The sequence below is a fragment of the Crocodylus siamensis genome, chromosome 5, assembly GCF_052110815.1.
Source record: "Crocodylus siamensis isolate JL-2025a chromosome 5, ASM5211081v1, whole genome shotgun sequence".
NCBI lineage: Eukaryota > Metazoa > Chordata > Crocodylia > Crocodylidae > Crocodylus > Crocodylus siamensis.
Genome location: NC_143399.1, coordinates 132,505,871 through 132,529,066, shown reverse-complemented (window position 1 = coordinate 132,529,066; position 23,196 = coordinate 132,505,871). Strand labels below are relative to the sequence as shown.

General features: G+C 38.6%; 1 protein-coding gene across 3 annotated transcripts in view; it reads right to left on the bottom strand.

Annotated features, from left to right (window-relative positions):
• LARS2 (leucyl-tRNA synthetase 2, mitochondrial) overlaps positions 1-23,196 on the bottom strand; it is a 121,556-nt gene that overhangs the window by 50,597 nt on the left and 47,763 nt on the right. For all 3 annotated transcript variants that reach the window (XM_090050439.1, XM_090050440.1, XM_090050442.1), the window contains 5 exons: positions 21,732-21,875; positions 12,737-12,844; positions 10,645-10,804; positions 6,167-6,271; positions 1,065-1,180 (listed from right to left, as the gene is read on the bottom strand). In XM_090050439.1, coding sequence (XP_089906565.1) covers positions 1,065-1,180; positions 6,167-6,271; positions 10,645-10,804; positions 12,737-12,844; positions 21,732-21,875 — 633 coding nt within the window. The remainder of the gene's footprint in view (positions 1-1,064; positions 1,181-6,166; positions 6,272-10,644; positions 10,805-12,736; positions 12,845-21,731; positions 21,876-23,196) is intronic.

The window sequence follows — 23,196 nt, the reverse complement described above, 5'->3', positions numbered from 1 at the left end:
TATGGTGTGATAAAAGAAGCAATAAGCTACAAAGTTATTCCACAAAAAAATCTGTAATAACCTTGTAACTTGTTCCAATAGCGCCATTACTTGAACATGTGGCCAAGTGCTCCCACATGGCTGGAAGCCCCATCAACTGAGGGGCTCCCAGCTACAGGGGTGCACTACCCAATGCCAGCCTTGCTGCTGACAAGGCTTGCAGTAGCAGCAGCATTCTTTGTGCTGCCCCTGCTATGAGCCTTGTCAACTGCAGGGCTCACAGTGGGGACAACACTGCTGCCACTGTGAGTCTCACTGGCTTGTGGGGCTTGCAGTGGGGGCAGTGTTGGCAGCTGCAAGGCTCACAGTAGCAACAGCAGGGAGAAGGCTGCTGCTGCTATGAGACTTGAGGTATGGGGCTTGCAGTAATGGCTAGAACTCATGAGGCTCACAGTGGCGGTGGCATTCACATGTTGGCTGTGGGGCTTGCACCCATGGGAACTGATGCAGAGGCAGCCTGAGATCATGGACTTGGGCTCCCCTTGCACTGGCAGCAAGGCACAATGGGATCTAATACACGATTCCTAATTGTGCCTCTGCTATGCATGTGGCATGGCAGGAGGTGAGACTGTGTAGATCACGCATTAGAACCCATTGCGCCTTTACCTGCATGTGTAGAGGGGTCCTTCAATATATAAGTCTTAGGGTATGCCTATAGTAGAAGTGCTTTACCAGCATAGGAATACCAATGTACGCTGTTGACAAAGTTCTCCAGTGTGGACGTAGCTATTCTACAAAGCTGTCATTTGCTCCAGTAAAGTTAACCCATTCCCACAAGTAAAGCAACCCATACTGGTAAAAGTGCAGGTTTGCTAATATAAATTGTGCGCGTACCACAGATGTTTACCAGTACAGCTATTTTAGTAAGAAGTGACAGACATCTCTTTACATCCCTGAATGACATGACTATGCCAGCAGAAGTCTAGTGTACACATGGCCTAAGTTTCTTGAAACTTGCAAAACATTCAACTTCTTTCCAAGCTGTGATTTTAGCTCGTATTATTACTGTGCTCTCATGCACCAACCTCTCCAGAGTTTATCACTTTCTCCAAACCATCTGGAAGCACTTCAAGGACTTCAGTGAAAGGAAGACCCAGGTTCTGAGCTACTGCAGCATCTTCTGGATTAGTGCTAGGAATTCCTAATAAAACGGGGAAAATAATCAATTCTGGAACTGAGTAATGTGACAACTCCTCATCAGTTTTGGGTGAAAATATGTTCAGTTCATGACACCCATTTAAGTCTTAAAAAAAAAACTTTAAAAAACAATTTAAATCAAACTTAAGCCATACAAAGCATTTTCTTTACTTTTTCCCCCTTGCTTTTTTTTGGGTGTGGCGAGAAAGGGGGTATTTGGGAGAAGGGGAGTGAGTGAGAAGGCAAAAGATGGTGAAATTCAGTTACTCTATTGAAGTGCACACCCTTGGATCTAAAAAAACAGCTCTCCACTAATAGCAGCCCAGAAACTATTAGAAACCTTGAAAATAAGGAGAGCTACTCGGTTTCAGAGCTGCTGATACCACAGCATTAACAACAATCTTTATTTAAAGAAATGGACTAGCTCCCTTTGTTTTCAAGGATTCTAATAACAGCCCTTTAAAAGTTGCTTTTCCTGTTCCTGGCACAGTTAAATGGAGTACAATTACTTACAAGTAAATAATTAGAGTTACAGTGAAGTTACCAGAGCATAATTAAGTTATGAAGTAGACCCTGGAGGCTGAAGATGCTATGGTTTAACAAATATGCAGATAATCGATGTGTATTACAATGCAAGCAATAGACAAGAAATTGGGTCTGGGATTGTGTTATACAGTTAAGGGAATTATTCACTTCTAAGGTGGGGAACACCCTATAGTGTTTGCAACCCAAGTAGCAAATGCTGCATTAGGCACAGGACAACTAAAAGTAAAGTGGTTTAGAAATTAATTTAAGACAAAGCCAAAACATTAAGTAGAGATAAATGCAAAAAGTGAACAAATGATACGAATGAGGAAGAGCACAGTTGTTTTTAAATACTATTTTTATAAGTTAAGGTGTTTGAAAATAAATATAAGGACTTCTTTTTTTAATGCATCTTTAAAATTTGATAGCCTAACATGCTCCTTTTTTAAACCTTCTCCTTGACCATTAAAAAATAATCTCTAGCAATTCCACTTCAGAATAACATCACCCTTCTGCTAAGAATATTGTTACAGGGAGTATTTCTTACCATTGCTGGAATAAGTCATTCAGTCAGAATATATAAGGTTTATTATTTGGGACAGTCATACATTCTGAATACACACTTTTCTTTTAACCCATAGGGATATCATTTTTCTGCAACTTACTGATATCATGATGGGGTGCATTATTTTTAAATAACCCTAATTCACATTGATACAAGCTGACAGTTCCTCTCTAGTCTTCCCACATGCAGTTCAATAGCTGCCATATGTCACTCAAGAGGACTGTGTTTCTGTAATGAGTTACAAAACCCTTGTTTTCCTTAAATATATTTGAAAACAAATATTAATTACTGTATTTACTCAAATCTGAGAAGTTTCCTTCCACATTTAACATGCGGGGCAGGGAAACCCTCATCTGGGATTTGAGTACGAAGTGGGGAAGGGGAGGGTGTCAGATAGCTGCTATGATTATGGCCCTGACTGGGGTTCGGGTCAGGGTGTCAGAGCTGCAGCTGCTGCCCCCCCACAACCTCTGCCCCACTGTTTACCTTTGCTCCAGCTCCGGCACAGCTGCAGGCACACTCTACCTGGGGGCACGGAGCATATGCTTGCATGCAGGGAGGCAGAGGCGGGGAGAGTGGGGGTGAGCAGGCAGCAAGGGGGAGCAAGGCAAGGGGGCAGCCAGCAAAGGGAGGGCAGGTACTAGGGGGTACAAGTAGCAGGGGACAGGTGTCAAGGTGTTGGGGGACAAGGGGCAGGCTGTTTGACTTCCCTACTCCAACCCTGTGCTTTTGGGGGGGGGGGGGGGCCGGCAATCAGGGCAAACGCCCTGAGCCCCGTACTTTGGGGGGCTCTGCGGAGCCGGGCAGGGCTGGGCAGAGTGGCCCCATCCCTCGCAGTGTTTCTAAATTAATCTGTTTGCCCTTTCTGTGGTTTTGTTCCATTTTAAATAATCTTCATTGCAGATTTGTCTGCAACAGATAAATGAATTCCTGAATATAGCATTTTTTTCCCTATTCCTAGTGACAACTGTTGATTTCACAGACCATAGACTCTCAGAATTTTTTCCTGACCAGCTTGAAATTCTCACAATACAAATTAAGATCTTCAAGAGAGAGTTTAACATACCCCATCACTCAGCCACTAAGCTGCTTATTACATTAATTAAATCAATATAAGGAAACAGAGAAGCAGATAACTAAGGAAAACCAAAAGCACAAAGAAAAGAACATGGGACATCAATATTTAATTTCCAAAGCACGAGCTTTCTTTTGCAATTCTTAAAATCACTATTAAAGCACCATGTACTCATATCTTAATAATTTGTCAAAGGTTCCTGTAGTCCACAAGAGGGGAAAGGGGTTCACAATATGCTCTACAAATGAGAAGCCAGTTCCCACACAATGTATTTTATTTTACAGTAGATGGTGTTATCATTGTTCCCTTTCAGAACTCAACAATTGGTATTTAGAATTTCCTGGGGAAGTCTGGGAAGTATCCAAAGTACCTAAAAACCAGCTACATACCAACAGACAAGGTAAATGAAAGATGATAATCAGGTTGCACTCAGATTTTGACTGATTTCAGAAATGGTTCTGATACATTTTGACTCCTGCAAACACAGTGGAGTATTATTTAAAGTACAATGTATAAATAAGAAGAGAAGTAAGCAAAGTAAGTGTTTAAATAATCCAGCATGGCGTGGCATCATTAATAGATAAAGAATATGACACCAAGAACATAGAAACCATACTCATACTGATAGTATTGCATATCCATTCTAATACTCATACAATAGATTACTTTATTTACCAAATTCCAAGATTACTTGAATTTAAGATGACCCCCCAATAATCAGATTCTATACTTAGAAAATTATAAGTGTTATAATCTAATTATTAGAGGACCATCTTAAATTCACCCTACTAACATTGTTGCAGGAGGGAAACCAGTAGCAGGGGGGGCAAATGGCAAGGAGGTACATGACAGGTAGGAGAAAAGGTAGCAGCATCTCTCCCGTGTCTCCCCTGCCGTCTCCCCAGTGCCCCCCACCGGCACCATCCAGTCTCCCCTGTACTCCTATGGTGCACAAGCCACCTTGAGCTGTCCCAGTTAAATGGGTGAAAGAAACTAGTATTGGGTTCTAGGAAATATGGTACCTGCCTGAAAACTGAGTTCCTTTCTCACCCCCACCTGCACCCCCACAAGGGAACAATTCACTGTATCCAAAACGTATGTATATAGGTTTCTGTGCAGTAAATGCATAAATAAAACAGGCATGTACAAATTTGGAGACTCTTTGAATCTCACCTTTCTGTAATAAAATAGTCTGGTTTATTTAAAATCTTTAAGAGGGTGTTGTAACATCTTTAAAAGGTTGTAAAACTTTGTAAAGGTTGGCATGGGGATGTGACTGACAGCAACGTAGCTAGAGGTAGGTTACTGGTATACCAGTCCCTGGTGACAACTAGAGGGGATGTAATATTAGCAGCTATAGCTGTTGCTCAGGATGCAAAAACTTACTGCAATCCTCTGACAGTTAAGAAAGGCATAAACTGGAAGACAGAGCTAAAATACTGACTGCAACCTTTCACATTTTGAAAAAAAATATTCATTGCAACCAAGAAAAGTTCTTAAAAGAAAAAAATTGATCTAAGAAAATTAAAAACTCTTCACAAAATACTTTACTTTCTTTCCTTCTATCTTCCCATCTCTATTCACACACACCTTCTAAACACATATAGCTCTCACAGAGAAAAAAAGCCTATCTAACGCTTTTTAAAGGAAAATGAAAAGGAAAGTCACAGAAATTGCACAAAATTGCAGTGAACCAAAATCTCATCTCTTCATGCAAACATTTTGTGTTTTTCATTGGTCTGTTTCTCTTTTGAAACACATCATAGAAACACTCTGTATTCTCTAGTTTTTGGGCTAACAAGGTCCAATCAATAGAGTTAAGTTTACATCACAGCTAGTAGTTTAGATGTATCATGTGATTTATTCAATTTTTTTTTCTGAATACTGCTAACTGAGTATCTTATGAAACTATTAAGAACATTTAAAGACAGTTATATAAAACAAAAGGAACTTTGTAGCAATTGTAGTCATGAATGATACTGATGGCTTGGTTTTGTTTTTTGGTATCTTCCAATCTTTTACATACACTTACTTTCCAGAAAACTGCACATTTGGACAGAGAAACTGAAAGGTCTTACACTGTAGCTTGATTATCATGCTATAATCTACATTTGCCACTCAGCCTCTTCCTGCACCACACATGGGATCACCTTTCCCAGGACATTAAAGCAGCAAGACAGTTTGAAGAAAGAATGGGATGGCGTATTCAGGCTTACAGTTTGGAGAAAACTGACCTTGATTAAATGTGCACAATTATTGTACCTTCTGAATTCTTTTACTGATGTCAAAGCATATCTAACTAGATATACTCAAATTTGCACACAGATTTGTACATTTATAGCAGTAACAGCATTTAAACAATACATTATTTTTCCTCCTAAAAGCATAAAATAGAAGAGAAAAAAAAGTTACTGCTGCTTGGGTTTTCTGAAAAATATTTTTTTCTCTAACCATTGGTAAGGTTCTTTCTTGGTTTATGATCATAAGAAATGTCCACTTATGTATACATGCCTTGTAAAATCCTTGATCAGAGAAACGTGAGAATCGTCATATGCAAGTCTACATTAAGGTCAGCATTTAAATTTTATTAATTCTATTGATGGAATTTCTTTTTCATTAACATCTATTACCCAGTCTCTTCCTTCTCTTTCCAGTAACGGATTCTGCCTAGTTACCTTTTCTTTCCCTTTCCCTTAATTAGGAAAAATAGCTACTAAAGGACAAGAGAAAGGCATTGTGTTCAGTGGTTTTCAGTGGCGATTCTACAGCTCCAATGCAGTAACAGAAAGACACATTGTGGCTCATATATATTAGTTATCACTTACCTATTTTAGTATCAAGAGAGTTCTGAAAATCTGATTTTGCAGAGATTACTACAGGAATTTCCTGATTGGTAAGCAAGTTCACAGCTGTCACTGAAGTAAGACTGTCTGCAAATAAATGTAAAGATCACATAATTTAAATATAACCCTAAGGATAGGGACAGAAATTACACATAAACCAGTGTAAGTGTTGGAAACAAGTGCAAATCTGTAACTCCACAGAAATTTGGTGCATATAAACCGCTTTCAAAATGGCCAAAACCAGTTTACAATAAACCTGGATGGATGTAATATCAGACTTAACTGATTTAAATTGGTTTACTGAACTTCTAACCAAGATCCCCTCCAGATTCAAGTTAACTCACAGTCCCCCCGCATCCCAGTGAATCAAAAGTGAATGTCTGTTCATCTACTTATTGGTTCAATCTACACAGTTTAGAATAACCTTCAAAGACTTAATTGATTCAGCCTTGGTCTTTTTGGCAGTCTGCACTTAGCTTAGAAGTACTAGGAAACTCACTAATTAGTAAAAGAAGATCTCTGTGCATTATATTATCATCTCTTACGAAGCAGTACTTTGAAGAATACTGTTACTGGGTTTAAGAGGACATAGTCAATTTAGAATCTAATCAGTTTTTAAAAAAGGAGTGATGTTAATTTTTTGTGATTTTAATAATATATATTTAATGCATTTTCAGGGAACAGAAAGTTCCTTATAAGCCAGAGAAACAAAGTGTACAGGTTATCAGTAAAATGAAGGAACTAAACCAATTTAGAAATAAGTTATTCTTCTCCAATTTTTTTCTAGTGTAGCCATTTTAGGAATTTTTAGAGGTAAAAATTTCAAACCAAAACACTGGTTTCTTGAGAGTATCCCTTTAAAATAATGAATTAAAGTCAGGCTAATGCTTTGCCGAAGCAGTAGGTATTGCAGAATGGAAGTATTTGAGAGAGGCAAATTTGGGAGCTCTTACTTATACCTGGTTGCCCCTAAGGTGGTTAAACTCAGTTATCCTCCAGAGGTGAAGAAGATGGTACAAAGTACCTCCTACCAGCTGGTCTTCCTTCCAGGCAAGAGCATAAGTAATGCATTAATGACCTTACAGAAAGCAGGAATTTGGAATCTGAATGAGGGATCATCACAAACTTATACAAACTAGCTTTAAATTGGGGCAAGAAGATATGCCCCTAACTGACACACTGGAAGATGTTCCTGGAAGAAAAGGATGCAAAAAATGGATTCTGAAGATACAAAGGAAAAAGTGCAGGACTTAAAAGGCTGGTGCTCATGTTACTTGCTCTCTTCTAAAAAGATATAGAGAGCATTAGACAAAATAAAGACCATGAAAAAGTGTGACCAGTGTTGACATACAACTGATCAATTTTAAAAATAATATATTTACATTTAGAATGGAGATTGGCTTGAACCAAAACCCTGGATCCAAACCTATGTGAGGAGATAGATAGAGAAAAGAAGTTTGATGCTGGTGATTTGAATTCAATCTGAACCTGAGATTTATGTTTTGAAACTAGCTCCTATTTTTTGGGACCAGTGGTCATTGAACTAGCCTGGTTAAGGCATACCATTTTCTGTAGCTACTGGCTTACAAAAGAGTGATGTAGCTAACAACATGTCTGGCCTCCTTTCATGCCCCAGATGAATGACCATATGCCTAATTACAAAATAGATTCCTAGGGGGTTGTTTATGGCAGAAATTCAAACTAAGGCTTGAAATCATGTTTCTAAAGCTACAAGATCCAAACACACTGAGGTCTGGACAGTTAAAAAAATATGTATCTGAATTTGGAAGATTGAGCCCATGTTTATTTTTTTAGTGCCTTTAATATTGAAATCATTTACAAACCTCTCTACCCGCAGTATAATGCTTCTGCATTATAGAATCATTTCATTCCTTGAAAGCATACAAACAGGAACCTCATGAACAGGAAGCTGAGGTAGTAAGAGATTCTGCTTCAGCAATGATGTTACACTGAAACCTGGAAATGCCTATGAAATTATTTTTCAGCCTATGATAATAATTCATTATTTATTCACTTGATTTCATGCATTTTTATAACAATGGAAAATAAATGACATTTTAATTACAGACACACAAAAGACAGTCTATTTAATGTTTTCTGATAAACTGATTAACAATCTAGAGGTCAAAATTTATGCCCCTACATTGGCACATATTGAGAGGCAGTTCAGATTCTAAATAAGCAGACTGTACTATTTGAGGATCAAAGATTAAATAATCCAAAGCTAACTGCTAATTTCTACTGAAACAGTAATTGCATAGAATATAAAGCTAAGAAAAACTCTAAGAATACATCTGCTAGAACATTAAGCTATTTTGCCCTGCACACAGAAACTATATAATCATACCCTCCTAATTGTCTAATTGAAAACACATGGAGAAGCAAAGTAGTATCAGGAAATTACTTCTTGTTGAATTGGCACCAAAAAAAGTCTGATTTTTAATATCACCTTGGAATATGTGTGAACCTAGTCCCAAATAAAAGCAACAGCAAATTCCCAATGACATCACAGGGGGAGAGGGCACGATGTCACCCCAAGTTCGCCAGGCACAGTTGTGCATAAACATAAATGGTACACAGCTGAAACACAGAGCAATACTAAAGTTAAAGCCAATTGTTCCCATTTTAAAAGTTTCTTTATTTGCTGTTTTGTAACTTCCTCAAAACCTTTTTAATCTTTTTTGGCTGAATGTTTCCACAGGCAGGTGAATATTTTTGGTAATCCTAAGAAAGAAGGATTAAAATATTTTTGCACAGAAAAAGTGTCACTATAAAAAATATTTTATGACCTTTACTGGTTAGCCTTTGCACCTCAGTGGTCTGGCACAGAAATATGAAATGTGGTCAGTGTGTAAATCTCAGATGCACTTTTCTCTGGACTAGAGCAACTCTTCTGGCTTGGCTGAGTTTTTAAGGGTTTACAATCCAGTGTTTCTCTCACAGGCACCCTGGTTTGTAATCATACAGCAGAATCTCTCCTGTGTCCATACTTAAGTTTCTGCGGGCTTCCAAACCCAGGTTCTCAAGACACCATATGAAAATTGTTTAGGTTATAAAATGAAGGGGTAAAAAAATAAAAATTAAAAAAAAAAAGCAGGGAGCGCTTACGCAAACTTAACTGTTTTTTTTTCTGCAAGACTCCTGTCCTTCCCTGCAGTGGCCACACACTGAGGAGCAAGAGAATAAGTATTTAACAGCTGCCTCATTCACCGAGCCACCTATTCTGTGCACTGAATTTAAGTGCAAAGAATTGTACACGATCATTTTATTTACAACTATGGACAAGATTCTCTGGTAGTGCAAAGTGGACACATCTCACCCTATCTCCCTTGGTGACTACAACATACTTGCAGACCTGAAAAGGAAATTTCTATAACCCCTCCCCCTATATCATTCACTATTGTGGAGCACTTCAAATGCACTGTGCTCTAGCTTCAGTCCACTAACCAATGATCTTTTAGAGACTGCTTAGAGCTGCAGTAGTTTAGAGCTATGTCTAGGAGGGAGCATAGGAGGAGAATTAAAGAAATAATTGTTCACTGATTGTCTTCTCCCTCACATTATTAGGATTTGGCCCTATATCATAACTTGCATACTGTTATGCAAGTAATGCATAAGTAATGTTTTCATGTTTATTAAGCTGAAAGAAATATTATCAGGATGAAATGGAAGTAAAACATGTATATATTTTGTAGTAAGCCTGTTTTATGGTGTCCTGTTACTCTTCTTAGTCTATGCATTACAGTATGATGGGCCAGAGATCTACACAGCACAGGCAAGGTATGGGTGCAGGAGTCATTTCGAAAACCTGTTAAGCTCCCTTGTCTTGTAGGTCATTCTGTGCCAGTTCTTGCGTAAGTCAAGACCTGCCAGGGGCTGCTCTAACTAAACACTAATGATGGAACTGCATCCTAGCTGACAATCAGAATAACAGCATAACTTTACTGTACTCTTCTTCCTCCCATTTTCCTCTACAACGTGGTGGGGTAAAAACTGAGACTGGTGCTGGAGTTGGCTGAGCTAATTTTATGCTAATGAGATAATTATGTTGCATCAAGGGAATTTTGCAACTAGCAGTTATATCCAGATTCTGCATCCTTTCTACCATTTCATCAGCTGAAAAGAGCTGGAAAGGAAATGGGAATCTGCTGTGGTTTCATGAAACCAACTGCATCCTTTTAAGGTCTTATAACCATTTATAATACTAGGAATTACATAATTTCTTCAGTTATCGTCATCTCATTGTCTTGGAAGACAAAACAAGGTGAAATGATACTACACGAGGTGTAGAAAGAATCAAAATGAGTTGTTTCTTCTCAACAGGAGTTGTTCATGCTGAGCTGGATGCACTTTTTCTTTTTTTAACCTCAGTCTCTAAAATTGTTACACTTCTTGAACAAAATTCAGTCTGAGAGAAAAAAACCAAAACAACAACTCACCTTTGCCTGGGATGAACTCCCTTTGAAAGACTTCCTTCAGACTGCTATTTCCATGCAGTAGTCTATGATCAGGTAAGATATATATATGGGAAGCTCCATAAATGGCTTCAGGCGTATAGGTGTAGGCAGCTAACTTCTCTCCTGTTACTTTGCCATCAACCTTATAAAGAGCAGAAAATATTCTAGAACAAACTCGTTGCTAGTTTGTTCTATTAGAAATGCATATTTTAGACTTTCTTTTCTTCCAATGCACATGACAAGCCTATTCATCCAAACAAATTCAGCTTCCAAGTATTACCATGGCTGTATCTGATGATATCATTATGGCTGAAATCTGCAAAGCTGTCATTTCTGCACATACAATACAACTAGAAACATAATTTTTATTTTCTTTCCTCAGTATATACCACCACATCCATAAAAGAGATAATCATATGAAAGTGCCTGTTTCGGTTGCTAAGCCTGATACATTGCCCATTCAAGCTATTAGAAAACTTTCCATTTAGTTCAATAGGCATTAGATCAACTGAGAGTATCATAGCTAATAATTGCTATTTATTTTGAAACAGTATAAATCACATGTGTAACAAGTATTTTTCAAGGTCCTGAGTCTTTTGGTGGCTACAGCATTGGCTATAAAATCTACTTCTTCAGTAAGTGAATAACTAACATGGGGTACTGTACCAATTTTATTATTTATTTTCATATTTTATTCATTCAAAATCTTTTTATAATTTAAAAATGAAGCTGCCACAGAACTAGCATACTAAAGCGCTGCAGAATTCAGGTCCATTAACTGTAGAGCATATGAGGGCTGGGCTGTAGATTTAGGCATGTATCAAAGTCAATACATTTTCAACAATGCTGGTGGTTTGGGGAGCCTTATTTCTGGAGGGCCTAATTTACACCATATTACTAAGATTTGTTTTTCAGGTATGCTGAGCACTTCTAAAGCAACTCAGTTTGAACTTGCAGAAATCAAGGTCCCTAGAATTGTAACATTTCTGAAGTGTTAGGCCATGGCAATCGGCATCTAATCCCACTTAAAATTACTGGGAATAAGTGCCTAACTTCCTACTGGCAGACAAGATTCTTCGGGTAAATCCAATGTCTTTTATTAGACCAGCTAAAATTGTTGGAAAATTCTTCTTTGCAAGCTTTCAGGTACAAACAACCTTTTTAGGCTGAGGAACCATCTGCACTTGTTCTGTGCTCTTCCTGGATGGGATAGAATAGAATAGAAGCCAGAGGCCAGTATGCAAGAATGCCAGTCAGTGAAAATTCAAATGGATGCAGTCAGTGGGTGAGAAACAGATGGGGAAGTGGGATGTAGACCTGGTGATAAGATGTAACTGATAAATAGTAGAGAGGTTAACTGGGGTATACCAGACGTTAGGCAGGCTATGATGTGCCATAAATCCAACGTGTGTATTTAGTCCATGATTTTTGTGCATACAGCAGGTTGATGAAGTGAAGTTTGTAGGCTCATCTGCAAAAGGTATTTTGTAAATTCCCATTGAGGATTAGAACTGTGAGGTTGGAGAGAGTGGTGTGCTCTCCCAGCTGTGGGGCACCTCTTCAGCTTGGAGCCTTGTCAGCTGAAGCAGTTCCCAGCTGCAGGAACTGGCTTCTTGCCAGTGCAGGGAATTGGGATCAGGATCAGGCTCTCCCTGCATTGGCAATAAGGCATGATAGAGTCTGATTTGTGATCCCACAGTCATGCCTTCTGCCTGGACATGTGCCATGGCAAGAGGTGTGATTATGTGGATCGTGCATTAGATCACGCCTTTACCTGCAAAAGTAGAGGGGGGCCCTTAGTTTGCTTCACACCTGGATTCTTAACCCAGGTTCACTTAAAAGAATACCAAGGTCTGCCAGAACCTTTCTGCCAGAAACCTCTAATAAGCTTGAATCAGAATAAGAAGAAACAATAATAATGCTGTACTTAATAAACATATAACTTAAGAAAACAATGCATACTAGTATCCATTAGCAATGTTCAAAATCTTTTAAATATTAAAAAGCATTACAGAAATGTGCGATTGCATTACTCAGTTCAATCAGAAAAGCAACAGCTAAATTTCTGACTCACCTTTAGCATGAAGTCAAGATAGCATCCAACAGAGTCACCTATCCAGTTTGCTTGCATTTCCTTTATACCATACCAGTCAGGGAGATCCGACAAAGCATCTAGCATGGCCTGACACAAAAAATGGAGTATTAGGAACTCTAGCACTTACTAAGCGTGTGTCTTAACCCTTGGGTCTAAAGTATATTAAATTGCAAAATAGTAGGATTGTACGAGTAAAAATGCAGGAACAACTATTTTCATACCACTGCTTTCTCCAACATCTTATCTTTCAAAAAGTAAGGGAACATTGTGCAGGCCAAAAGAGTGACATACCCTGATATACCAGATGCATCATGACTATGAGACACAACATCTTTATGAATGGACTCAGGCTTAAAAAGTGAACACTAAGTCTGAGAAGAAATAAAAGATAAGAAGAGAACATGAAATATGTGTAAACTGTAGCCCTAAACTGGCCCAAAGTCATGGAAATGGCCCCATTAAGCACAATGGGACTATATAATGTGTGTCAGGGTTCACAGGATCAAAACCTATGCATGGACTAGTTTTTGGCAACCACTTGCCTGAAAATGGCATCCAGACTGGTTACATTTGCACTCCCTACTTTTTTCAAAACTCAGTCAGTTGTCAGACTACAAAAATGGAATTTCATGTTTCCTATCAGTTTTCTATACTTCAGCTATTTGCAATGTGTGTTGGTTTTTTTAATTTTACCTAACATATGCTTAGGACATATGTTTAGTATTGCAATATAAATAATAAGGATAATGGTATATATTAAAGGCAAAAAGTTAATATAACATTACAGATGAGATTCTAAACACACAGCAAAGAAGAAATTTAGTGCTAGTTTCCACATTATCCATAATTCTCCTTTAACAGAACAGTTTGCATTATTATAGCTAACATGCAACTCTTGTATATATTTGTACACAGTTGTAGATACTGCTTTATTAGTGTGTATGCTCATATGCTCATGTCAACACACAGGCACACATAGACCATGACAACCTGATGAAGCAACTGCTACAAATTGAGACAGATTTTGTGGATACAATTTTATTTAATTTAAATTTACTTAATGAATTAAAATTAATAGGATTGTACAGTGGGAGGTAATAACAGGAACTCCATTTCAATTTTCACTCATAAGATTTGACATTTTGCTCTGAATACTCCAAAAATTGTATCTTGGCACAAATACAGCCGGCGGCATGAGTCAGTTGGACAGATGGTAGATGTACTGAGCAGTTGAGTTAAATTCTAAGTTGGAGAAGTCAATATGCTATATTATTTTTCCTTTTTGTTGTACAAGTCCAACATCAAATATTCAACACTTATTATTTTGTTAATTTACAATTACTTGGTAGTTTGAATTATACATACTGTACACGATGAATGAGTCCAAACTTCAAAGTGAAATAGTTGTAAATATGAAATTATTGACTTAACTTATCTTTGTTTGCACAACATATTTTTCTTTAATTCTCTAATATTAGGTCTGTAAAAACATTTTACAAATACTGATTGCTGCTGGTTACTGAATTTTTACTGTACGCTCTCTAAGACTCAAAATATAACTTAACATTTTCTTTCACCCATTCATCAGAATGTATTACTGTTTTGGATTGTTATTCCTTATTATATTATCCCTCCAATATCCTTAAGTGCCTACTTCCTCATCTGCTAATTTGTAGATGCAAGAAAACCAGGCTTTCAAACAGCATTAGAACTTTAATAAAATATAAAACAACTGCTGCTACACCTCCAGACAGCATTCCAACAAGTGAAATTTTTTTACTTGGGATTACAAAGGCAAAAACATGCATTACACATGCACTGCTAATAATTAATAACCAACTAGAGGTTTATTAAAGTGCTAACCTTAAAGCAAATCTCAGAAACTGGGCAGCTGTTTATTCTTAGGCACTCAAATTAATACACTTACAATTTTAAGAAATCATGTTAGGAACCAAAAACTTTTCAAACTTTTTTCATCTTTTTGGACTCCACAGAAGAAATGAAGTCAGTAGCCGCCTCTTCACTGCCCTAAAGTCACTGCAGATGGTAATCAGAAGTAAAAATTAAGACACTGATCTGGGAACCTAAATTAGGGATTTGGGATCCTTCAGACAGCCAGGTGAAAATTTTGGTCCTTAATATTATCTGAAATATTTCAAGAGGTACTGTTTCCAGCCTATTTCATACATTTATAATTTCTCTCATAAACATATAAAGCCACATTAATGTAGACATTATGTATATAATGTGTGTGCACTAAATATACAGTTAAAGCTGTAAGGTTTCTTAGAAAGAAAATGTTTGATCATAAAGCAGATCTTACAGTGGATTTAAACTGGAATCATTCTGGTGTGTGCTAACTTATACAACCATAAGCCATATTCTTTTCTCCAAAACAGACATACAACTCCTACAGAAGCTATTCTGTAAAGTCTGTTAACTAGCTAACTGAAGAGGAGAAACAATCAACAGCAGGCACAGCTGAGTTCCCAGCACACACAAAAATAAAACAGCTATCATTCTGACTTGTGCAATAAATTAACACCCCCCCCCAAAAAAAAAAAAAAAGCCAAACCAAACAACAAAACAAAACTAGTATTTCCCAAATGGAAAAGGAAGAAACTGACAGGGAAATAAAATTTCCTCTTCACATGTAAAAGGAAGGTTTTTAAAGAGAAACTCAGATTTTTTTTTCTAAATGGAACACTCCTTCTTTGATGGCACAAAAGGAAGAAAGGAAGAGAAAGTCAAATATGGCTACAGCTACAAAAAAGAGGAAGAACAAATCCCACATGGAGAAGGAACAGAAAAGATCAGAAGAGTAAGGAAGGCAGAAAGCGAGAAAGAAGAAAAACAAAGTCAGATAACAAAATGCTCGAATTCTAAGAAGAGCTTTAAAAAATAATAATCAGAAGGGCAATTTTAAAGGCAATGAGAATGACATAGAATTGAGATGCTTTTACTTTTAAGCCATCAGAAACACGCCATTCTGGACCTTTCAGAGGTCAGAAAGTAGCAATTTTAAGCAGATTGTAAAGAAAGATTTGCAATAAGTGAGAAGTACAATGTAAGGCTTGAATAATAATCTGTCACAGAAAGAGAGTCAAAGTAAAGAAAGGAAAATTTCTGGCAATGCTCCAAATCTGGAAATCAAGAAGGCTCATAGAAAAGTTGGAGAAAGTCAAAACTAAATTTAGAGTTAAGAATGATTCCAAGTTCCTGATCTTAGGGGCAAAAAGTAGTTTTCTAGCTCAAGACAGTGATAGTGAAGGCAGAGATTCAGGAGAAAGTTACATTTCAGCCAGAAGGACTACTTCATTCTTCCCTTACTATACCAGGAACTTTGCAAATAGCCAGGGAGTTGAAAGTCAGCAGGTTCAGACTGCTACCAGTCACCTGGAACACAGAATCAAATGAGATGTGGAGCCCGTTGCAAAAAAATAGTAACCAATTTCAAAAACAAAGTCTTATAGAATGGGAGGAGGATGAATTACATGTTCAGCTGAAACATCCATTCATACAGCAATACAGCCCACATATTGCAAGCTAGAGACAGAACCAATTTAAATAAATCCAGAAGGCATAAAATTCTTTGTGGTTCCCCCAAAAATGTTTCAACCCAAAACACCTCCCCCATTTGTATTGCTAAAAGGAAGGATGGGGGATGGCAGCTCTTAATACACAGAAAACTCAATCTCTACGTGACTTAGAAAAATACAAGTTTTTTAGAAAAATACGAGAAAGCAAGCTTGACTTCCCATCCACATTAATATAAGAAGAGATTCAATGCCTCAGTGATAGTAAAAGCACTGAAGGGACGTTTTTATAAATAAATCAAACCTAACTATGACCTATAAAACCAAGGCTTTTAGTTTTACTTATAACTAAGACAAATTTATGACATTAGAAGACTAAACTGCAACACTAAACAGAAAATATAATACAAAAATGGGTCAAATAATTTTATTTTAAAAATATTCAAATTATTAATAAAACATGACTTTTTATTTAATAAACACAAAATAATGGGGGGGAATTACTAGGCTTATAAATTGTTGGTAGGTGGTCATAAGTATATTTAGGATCTATTGACGTTAAATTGGCAAATTCTAATTCTTATCCATATTTAAACCAACTCCCAAAAGAATATTAAGAAGAATCAAAGTATTAAGAAGTTAACAGGAAGTAATCTGCTACAATTCAACATATAACGAAGCAGTGGTAAATAAAGATAAAGCAACAATTTCTTATCTATTCTGTATTCTATTGAAGAATTTCTAACTGTGCTCTTTTTTATTTTTTTTGGGAGCAATACTGTACCTGCGTTAAAATCTCTCTGGCAAACGCTTGAAATTTGCAGCAGCTTTTCTTCCTTCACTATCCTTGATGTCTATCCAGCTTTCCCTCTGCCTATAACATGCTTTTTCACTCTTCTATATTTGCCAAAGTATTAAAAATATGCCATTTGGAGAAAATAGCAAGGGTCAAGCTCATTTCATGACTAAAACTCTAAGGCTACATACAGTGTTCGGAGAGGTTAGAGAGAGGTTAGAGCAAGTTAAAAATGGCCACCCGCTCCAAGGTAAATTGGGAGGGCTGGAATCACAGAAACAAGCAGGCTTGGGGCGTGGTGGGGATTAAGGGATCTGTAGGGGGTTATGGGGAAGAAGTGGCATCCTTGGAGGGATCAGGGTGCCAAGCAGCATCCATAGCAGGGATAGGAGGCAGGCAGTATCTGAGGGAGGATCGGGGGGGTAGGCAGGATCTGCAGGGGTGAACAGGGGAGCAGGTAGGATTTGTAGGAGGGAACAGGGGCAATCAGGGGGACAGCAGGTGTTTGCAGGAGGGACTGGCAGAACTGGGGGGGCTATGAGGGTCCATAGGGGGGCTTGGAGGAATGTGTGGGCATCCACCCCCAAGGAACAGGGGATGTTTAGCCCCCCACCTCCCGCAAAGAACCAACTTCCCCTTCCCTCCTGCCCCAATCAGCAGTAAGTAGGTGTAAGCTCTCTTAGGACTGGGAAAATCCTAGTGAAATAATTTAATGCAACAGCATGAAACGTCAGAGCTGTTTCTCTTTTACAGTATTTGAAGTGGATTTCTTTGCTTGGCTTAGCTTTTAAAATAAATAAATATCCAGCTGTTATAGGTACTTCGGTTTTTCTGATCTGTTTACAAAGTTCCTTTTGTGGAGAAAAAGGACTAACAGAAGGCCAACCTTACACATCACGATTTGAACTTCTACACAGAAACATAACTATACTGATTTACAGGTGCATACAGAAATTATTAACATTTATAGACAGCTTTTCCAAAGAAACTGAATAAAGACCTAGCTGAGTAACCATAAAAATATTTCAGTTTAAAATTTTAAAATGCATAGATAAGAATTTGAATAATAATGCCATCAGTTAAGCATTGTATTTTTACAAAGGAAATCTGTCAAAGCAAAAAAGCCAATTAAATTTACTTTAAAAAAACATAAAAGTTATGTGACTATGTCTTAAATTTATATGATAGTTTTGAAAAAAATGGGCCAATATGGACGTCAACACTTGTAATATGACTGAAACTGTCAGCAAATAATGGTTCCTGCATAGATGTCTAAACCAAGGACACTACTTTTGCTCCTGGTAATAAAATGCATTTTCTTTGGTAAATTGCCATGTGCACAGGCCTAGTTTTTGTACAGCTTTTATTTTCTTCATTTTAAGAGATGAATTAGTGCAGGTGCAGTAATAACATCCAAATGAGAACAAAAAATAATATCACTTCTGACATACTGTGAGTCTAACCAATGTCTTATGCATGAGAAAGACAACTGATTCGTACAACAAATAAAGTGGCTGCACAGTCCATAACGACCCTACTATCATTGTTGTTATTTTATGAATTACCTAAAGCATGAATACAAAGGTTTAAGTAAAAGAACCAGAGTTGAAAAATAAGGGAAAAACAGAGAAACTTGGTGAATATAAAAGAAGAACACGGACAACCTACAGAGGTTGTGGAATTTCCATCCCTGGAAGTTTAAAGAGCAGATTATACAGGGTGCCAAAGATATGGCCTGCAGGCTGGATGCATCCAAGAAAGCCCTAGCATCTGGCCTGCAATGCTGTCTCCGAGTCTTGGATTGACATACTCCATGAAGAACGCACTGGATTTGGCCCCATGTGCTGCCCACCTGGCACAGGCTGCATATGCTATAGGTGGTGACTGGAGTTCACACATACAACATACACAGCACATGGGGCCAGTCTGGCATGTACACTACATATGGTGCCCATGCTGGATTGGCTCTGCATGCTTGATCCAGGGCCAGTCTGGATGGGGCCCACAGACTGGCCACACATGCTGGATCCAGTGCAAGCACCAAATGTAGCATATATCCTGAACTGGCCCCATGCACTGCATCCTGTATGGGGCTAGGGTTGGCATGTGCTACATACAGCATGTGGGGTCAATTGGGGTAGGAGTGGGAGGGGTAAGGTTCATGGGGTGTCCATACCAGTTTAACTCTTTGTGCTGGTCTAGGGCATGCAATGCATGTGGCACTTGCACTGACTCAACCCTGTGTGCTGGATCTGGCACATGAGGCTGGTCTGTTGACCTGATCTGGCCTGCTGACTGGTCACGAGGCTGAATGAGTTTGACACCTCTAGGTTAGGCAAACGCTCGTCTAGAATGGTTTAAACAAAGATGATCCTGCCTTGAGCAGTGGGTTGTACTAGAAGACTTCTTGGATCCCTTCCAGCCTACTCTTCTGCTTCTATAAATGGAAAGATGATCTGCCTATAGTGTATAGCTTGATGGAGAATATTTCTGGGCCATGATAAAATCTCTCATAGAAGCCTCAAAAAAACCCATGAAAATATCATTAATAATAATTCAGTCTATATTGCTAAGTAAAGACTCATATGAGCTGGGAAGACAGATTCATCAAACAGATTTTCAAACATTGATCCTTACCTGTAAAAAGCTGCACAACTGCTTAGGTACCTAAATTCATGAGGTGCCTCTATTCTGGCCTGAACTGACACTGAGGTAGGTGCCTCAATCTGGGCCAATGCACAGCACCAGGAGTGATCCAGGCTGGCTGCATGGGTATTTAACTCTCATCAAAGATTACGGGCATCTGAATTGGTGCTGAGAAGCAGCTAAATTGCATAAGCCTCCAATTCCTTCAGCAAGGACAGAATATGCCTAACAACCGTTTGATGGCAGCAGCATGCATATAACTCAGTAGAAAGGAGGTAAAGGAGGAATATTTTTCCCTAGTAGCACATTGGCAAGAACACTTGTGCAAGAAGTGGAATACTTGGATTCCAGACATTCCTCAGCCTGAGAAAACTCAAACCTGTAACGTTCACCTCCAGGGAGAGGGCCCTTAGCATAAGGTGACCATACATTGCAGTTTGACTGGAAGAATCCTGGGTTCCATAGGCAGGTCCCAGCCAGGTGGTCAAAAGACCAGGGCCAGAGTCCAGCAGGGAGGTGGAGTGAGATGGGGTGCCAGGCAGGTGAGTGTGCAGTCACCACTGCCACTGTGTGGGTGGACATACAGTCACCCTATCTGAGATGCCATATCCAAGATCCCTACACTTCTTGCTCCTGCACAGTGACAGCAGTGCCTACCTGCCTGGTGCACCGTGCTACTCCACCTTCTTCCTGGCCTTCAGACCAGGACTTTCGACCAACCAGCCAGGACCAGCCTACGGAATCCAGGACTGTCCCAGTCAAACCATGACATATGTATGGCACACTACCTGAGCACCAAGCAATGAGCTAGACTGGGTTCCCTGGACTAATAGGCCAGGGAGCACAACAAGTGATAGTGTAACTTTGTAGCCTAATGGTTATGGCACTCACAGGCTTCTCTCCCTGGAACCATAAGTGTTTATGCATTTTTCATTACACAATCATTGGTTAAAAAAACAGAAGCAAGCTTAGGATGTTATTTCTCATAACAAGAGGGTGCCCTTCTCGGCTTTCTCTTACTTGATCTTCTTCTGGTTCCATTAATTTGTACTTGTGGATGTCCAATGGGCCGGTTTCAACAAGGAGAGATGGGGAGGCCCGTGCCTAGACTATAATCTTTAGTGTATTGGGAATGGCACATTTCTGAGATATGGGAGATTGAGGTTTGAAACCCCATAGGCTAGAGGCTCAAGAAGCCAGGTGTCCCATTTCCTGGACAAGTGCTCTTGCCACTAAACCAGTGATTTTCAACCTTTTTAGGGTCAAGGCATCCCTGTATATTCAAGGCACCCCTGGATAGTTTTGACACACCCCTCAGAAAATGCCAACTCTTAGATTTCACTCTTTTTTGACTACAGAAAAATAATGGAGCAGTTTTTCTTTTGCAAAGAACTCAGAAAAATGACAACTATGTATTTCTATTTGAAATCTCTGGGTTCATCTTATGAATCATTTTTGTAAACCAAACAGTGAACATTGCTAGGCTATTGGGCAACAAGTGAGCTTTTCCTCTTCCGCATGGACAAGTTCAAGAATGAACAGGGGATGCTATGCTTTATACTGAAGTCAATGCTTGCTGTCAGTTAGACATGGTGGCTCGCGAAGGTGTCTCCTCTATGCCCAATGTGGACCCTGACAGGAGAAAAGCATCTCCTTTGCAGCCTAGGCCCCCAACCCAGTCAATCAAGATTGCTCCACCCTAGAGTAGAGTAAACTGCCTAAATCTTAGACCCTGCAGTGTGTAAATGGAGCCATATAAGAGGCCAGCTAAGATCTGGATCATAGTTCCTTTTTACAGTGTTCCCGCTCACACCTGTATTTTTCTGTTTTCAGTTTGTTCAGTACTAAATAAATTCCACGCCTATTTATTTAGCATTCTCACTTTACAAAAGCGAGTGGAAATGAAAATGGAAACTGTGTGTAACAATCTGTTGCTAGATGGACAAAAATATAAAGAGACTAAAGGAGTTGATGCCCCAAACCTTCATACTCACACCTTTGCATAAGAAGTAGTCTTGATAAACCATTGCTTGAGATACTTCTTTTCCACTTTTGCTCCTGAACGCCATGAGCAGCCATTTTCATCCACTTGTTCATTAGCTAGAACCGTCTGATCCACTGGGTCCCAATTAACCAAGGCCTAAAAAAGTTTCAGGAAACAGTACCCTTTTTAGTATGTATGTCAAAAAAAGCTAAACTGCTCAGATACTAACACAACTCTACAAATACAGTTTCCAAGAGCTCCCACAATTTCTGCATTATAAAATGTCAATGAATCAGCAAGATGCAACTGAGGATCTGCTGCATACCCTGCTCTTCAGAATTTAAGAGAATTTAAAGACATTAAAGAGGATTTAAAGGCCAAAGTTGGTATGGCTAACGCTGAAGTATTTTGCTTGGATTGATCAAACTAGCAGGGATATACTGACTCAATGACATTTGCTATTTTCAGTAACAAAATAAAAACATCACTGAACATGATTTTCATTGACCTTACTGAACAAGTACGTAGACTGAAGTTTAAACTGGCGTGTACTGATGCAAGAGCTCTGTGGAACAAGACAAAAGGCTTTATAACTAAGGAGCTTTACTTGAGAAGATAGGGAGTACCACATCAAAAAGTGTTGGGTAGTAAGACTAATCATGTGTGACGAGATTGTTATACAGGTAACATTCTCTGTGCTGAAATTCTTGATGAGAAAAGGTGTATTGTTTTAGAGGTTACTCTTTCTTATTTATCTAAATCTAAGTAAACTAAAAATAATTGAATATGACAGCACAGTGAACATCTGTAGTCAAGTCTATGTTCAAGTCATGAAAAAACTTTGTTGTTAGCTACACTTTGGGCTAAATAAAAAATGTCATACATGTTACACATGGCAAAAGTGATCTTGTAAAAAATCAAAAGATGTAGCTATTTATCAGAAAGGACTAAAACAGAAACATTTTAGGGTACAGTAATTAAAATATTGTCTGCAATTTCATGGCCCAGGAAGTCTCTGCCAGTCCTATGTCCTAAACAGGTATGCCACTATTCATCATGAGGTGTTTACTTAAACATAAACAAAGAGGCAAATACCAAGGAAAGAGTAAAAGCAATTCTGAAGATCAATCTATTGTATGTGGCCTAATTTTGGAACTTCAGTGAAACTATAAAAATTAAAATCAACCAACTGAAATATAGTAGCCCTGCCTCATAGGCTAAGTAAAGACAGTCAAAAAACTTGAGACTGAATTGAATCGATCTTCACAGGTTAGTCTAAGATGTATAGACTAAACTGATAAGCAAGTGAACAGACATTAACTTTTGATTCCGGAAATAGCATACAGGCCTGCAGTGGTCCAGAACCCAGAGGAGTGTTAGAGCATGCCTCCCTGCTCTGCTGAAGCAAACAGCTTGGGCCAAGGCTAGTCCACCCACCCTGTGAGGGTGAGGGTTTGCAAGGGAGGTACAATGCATC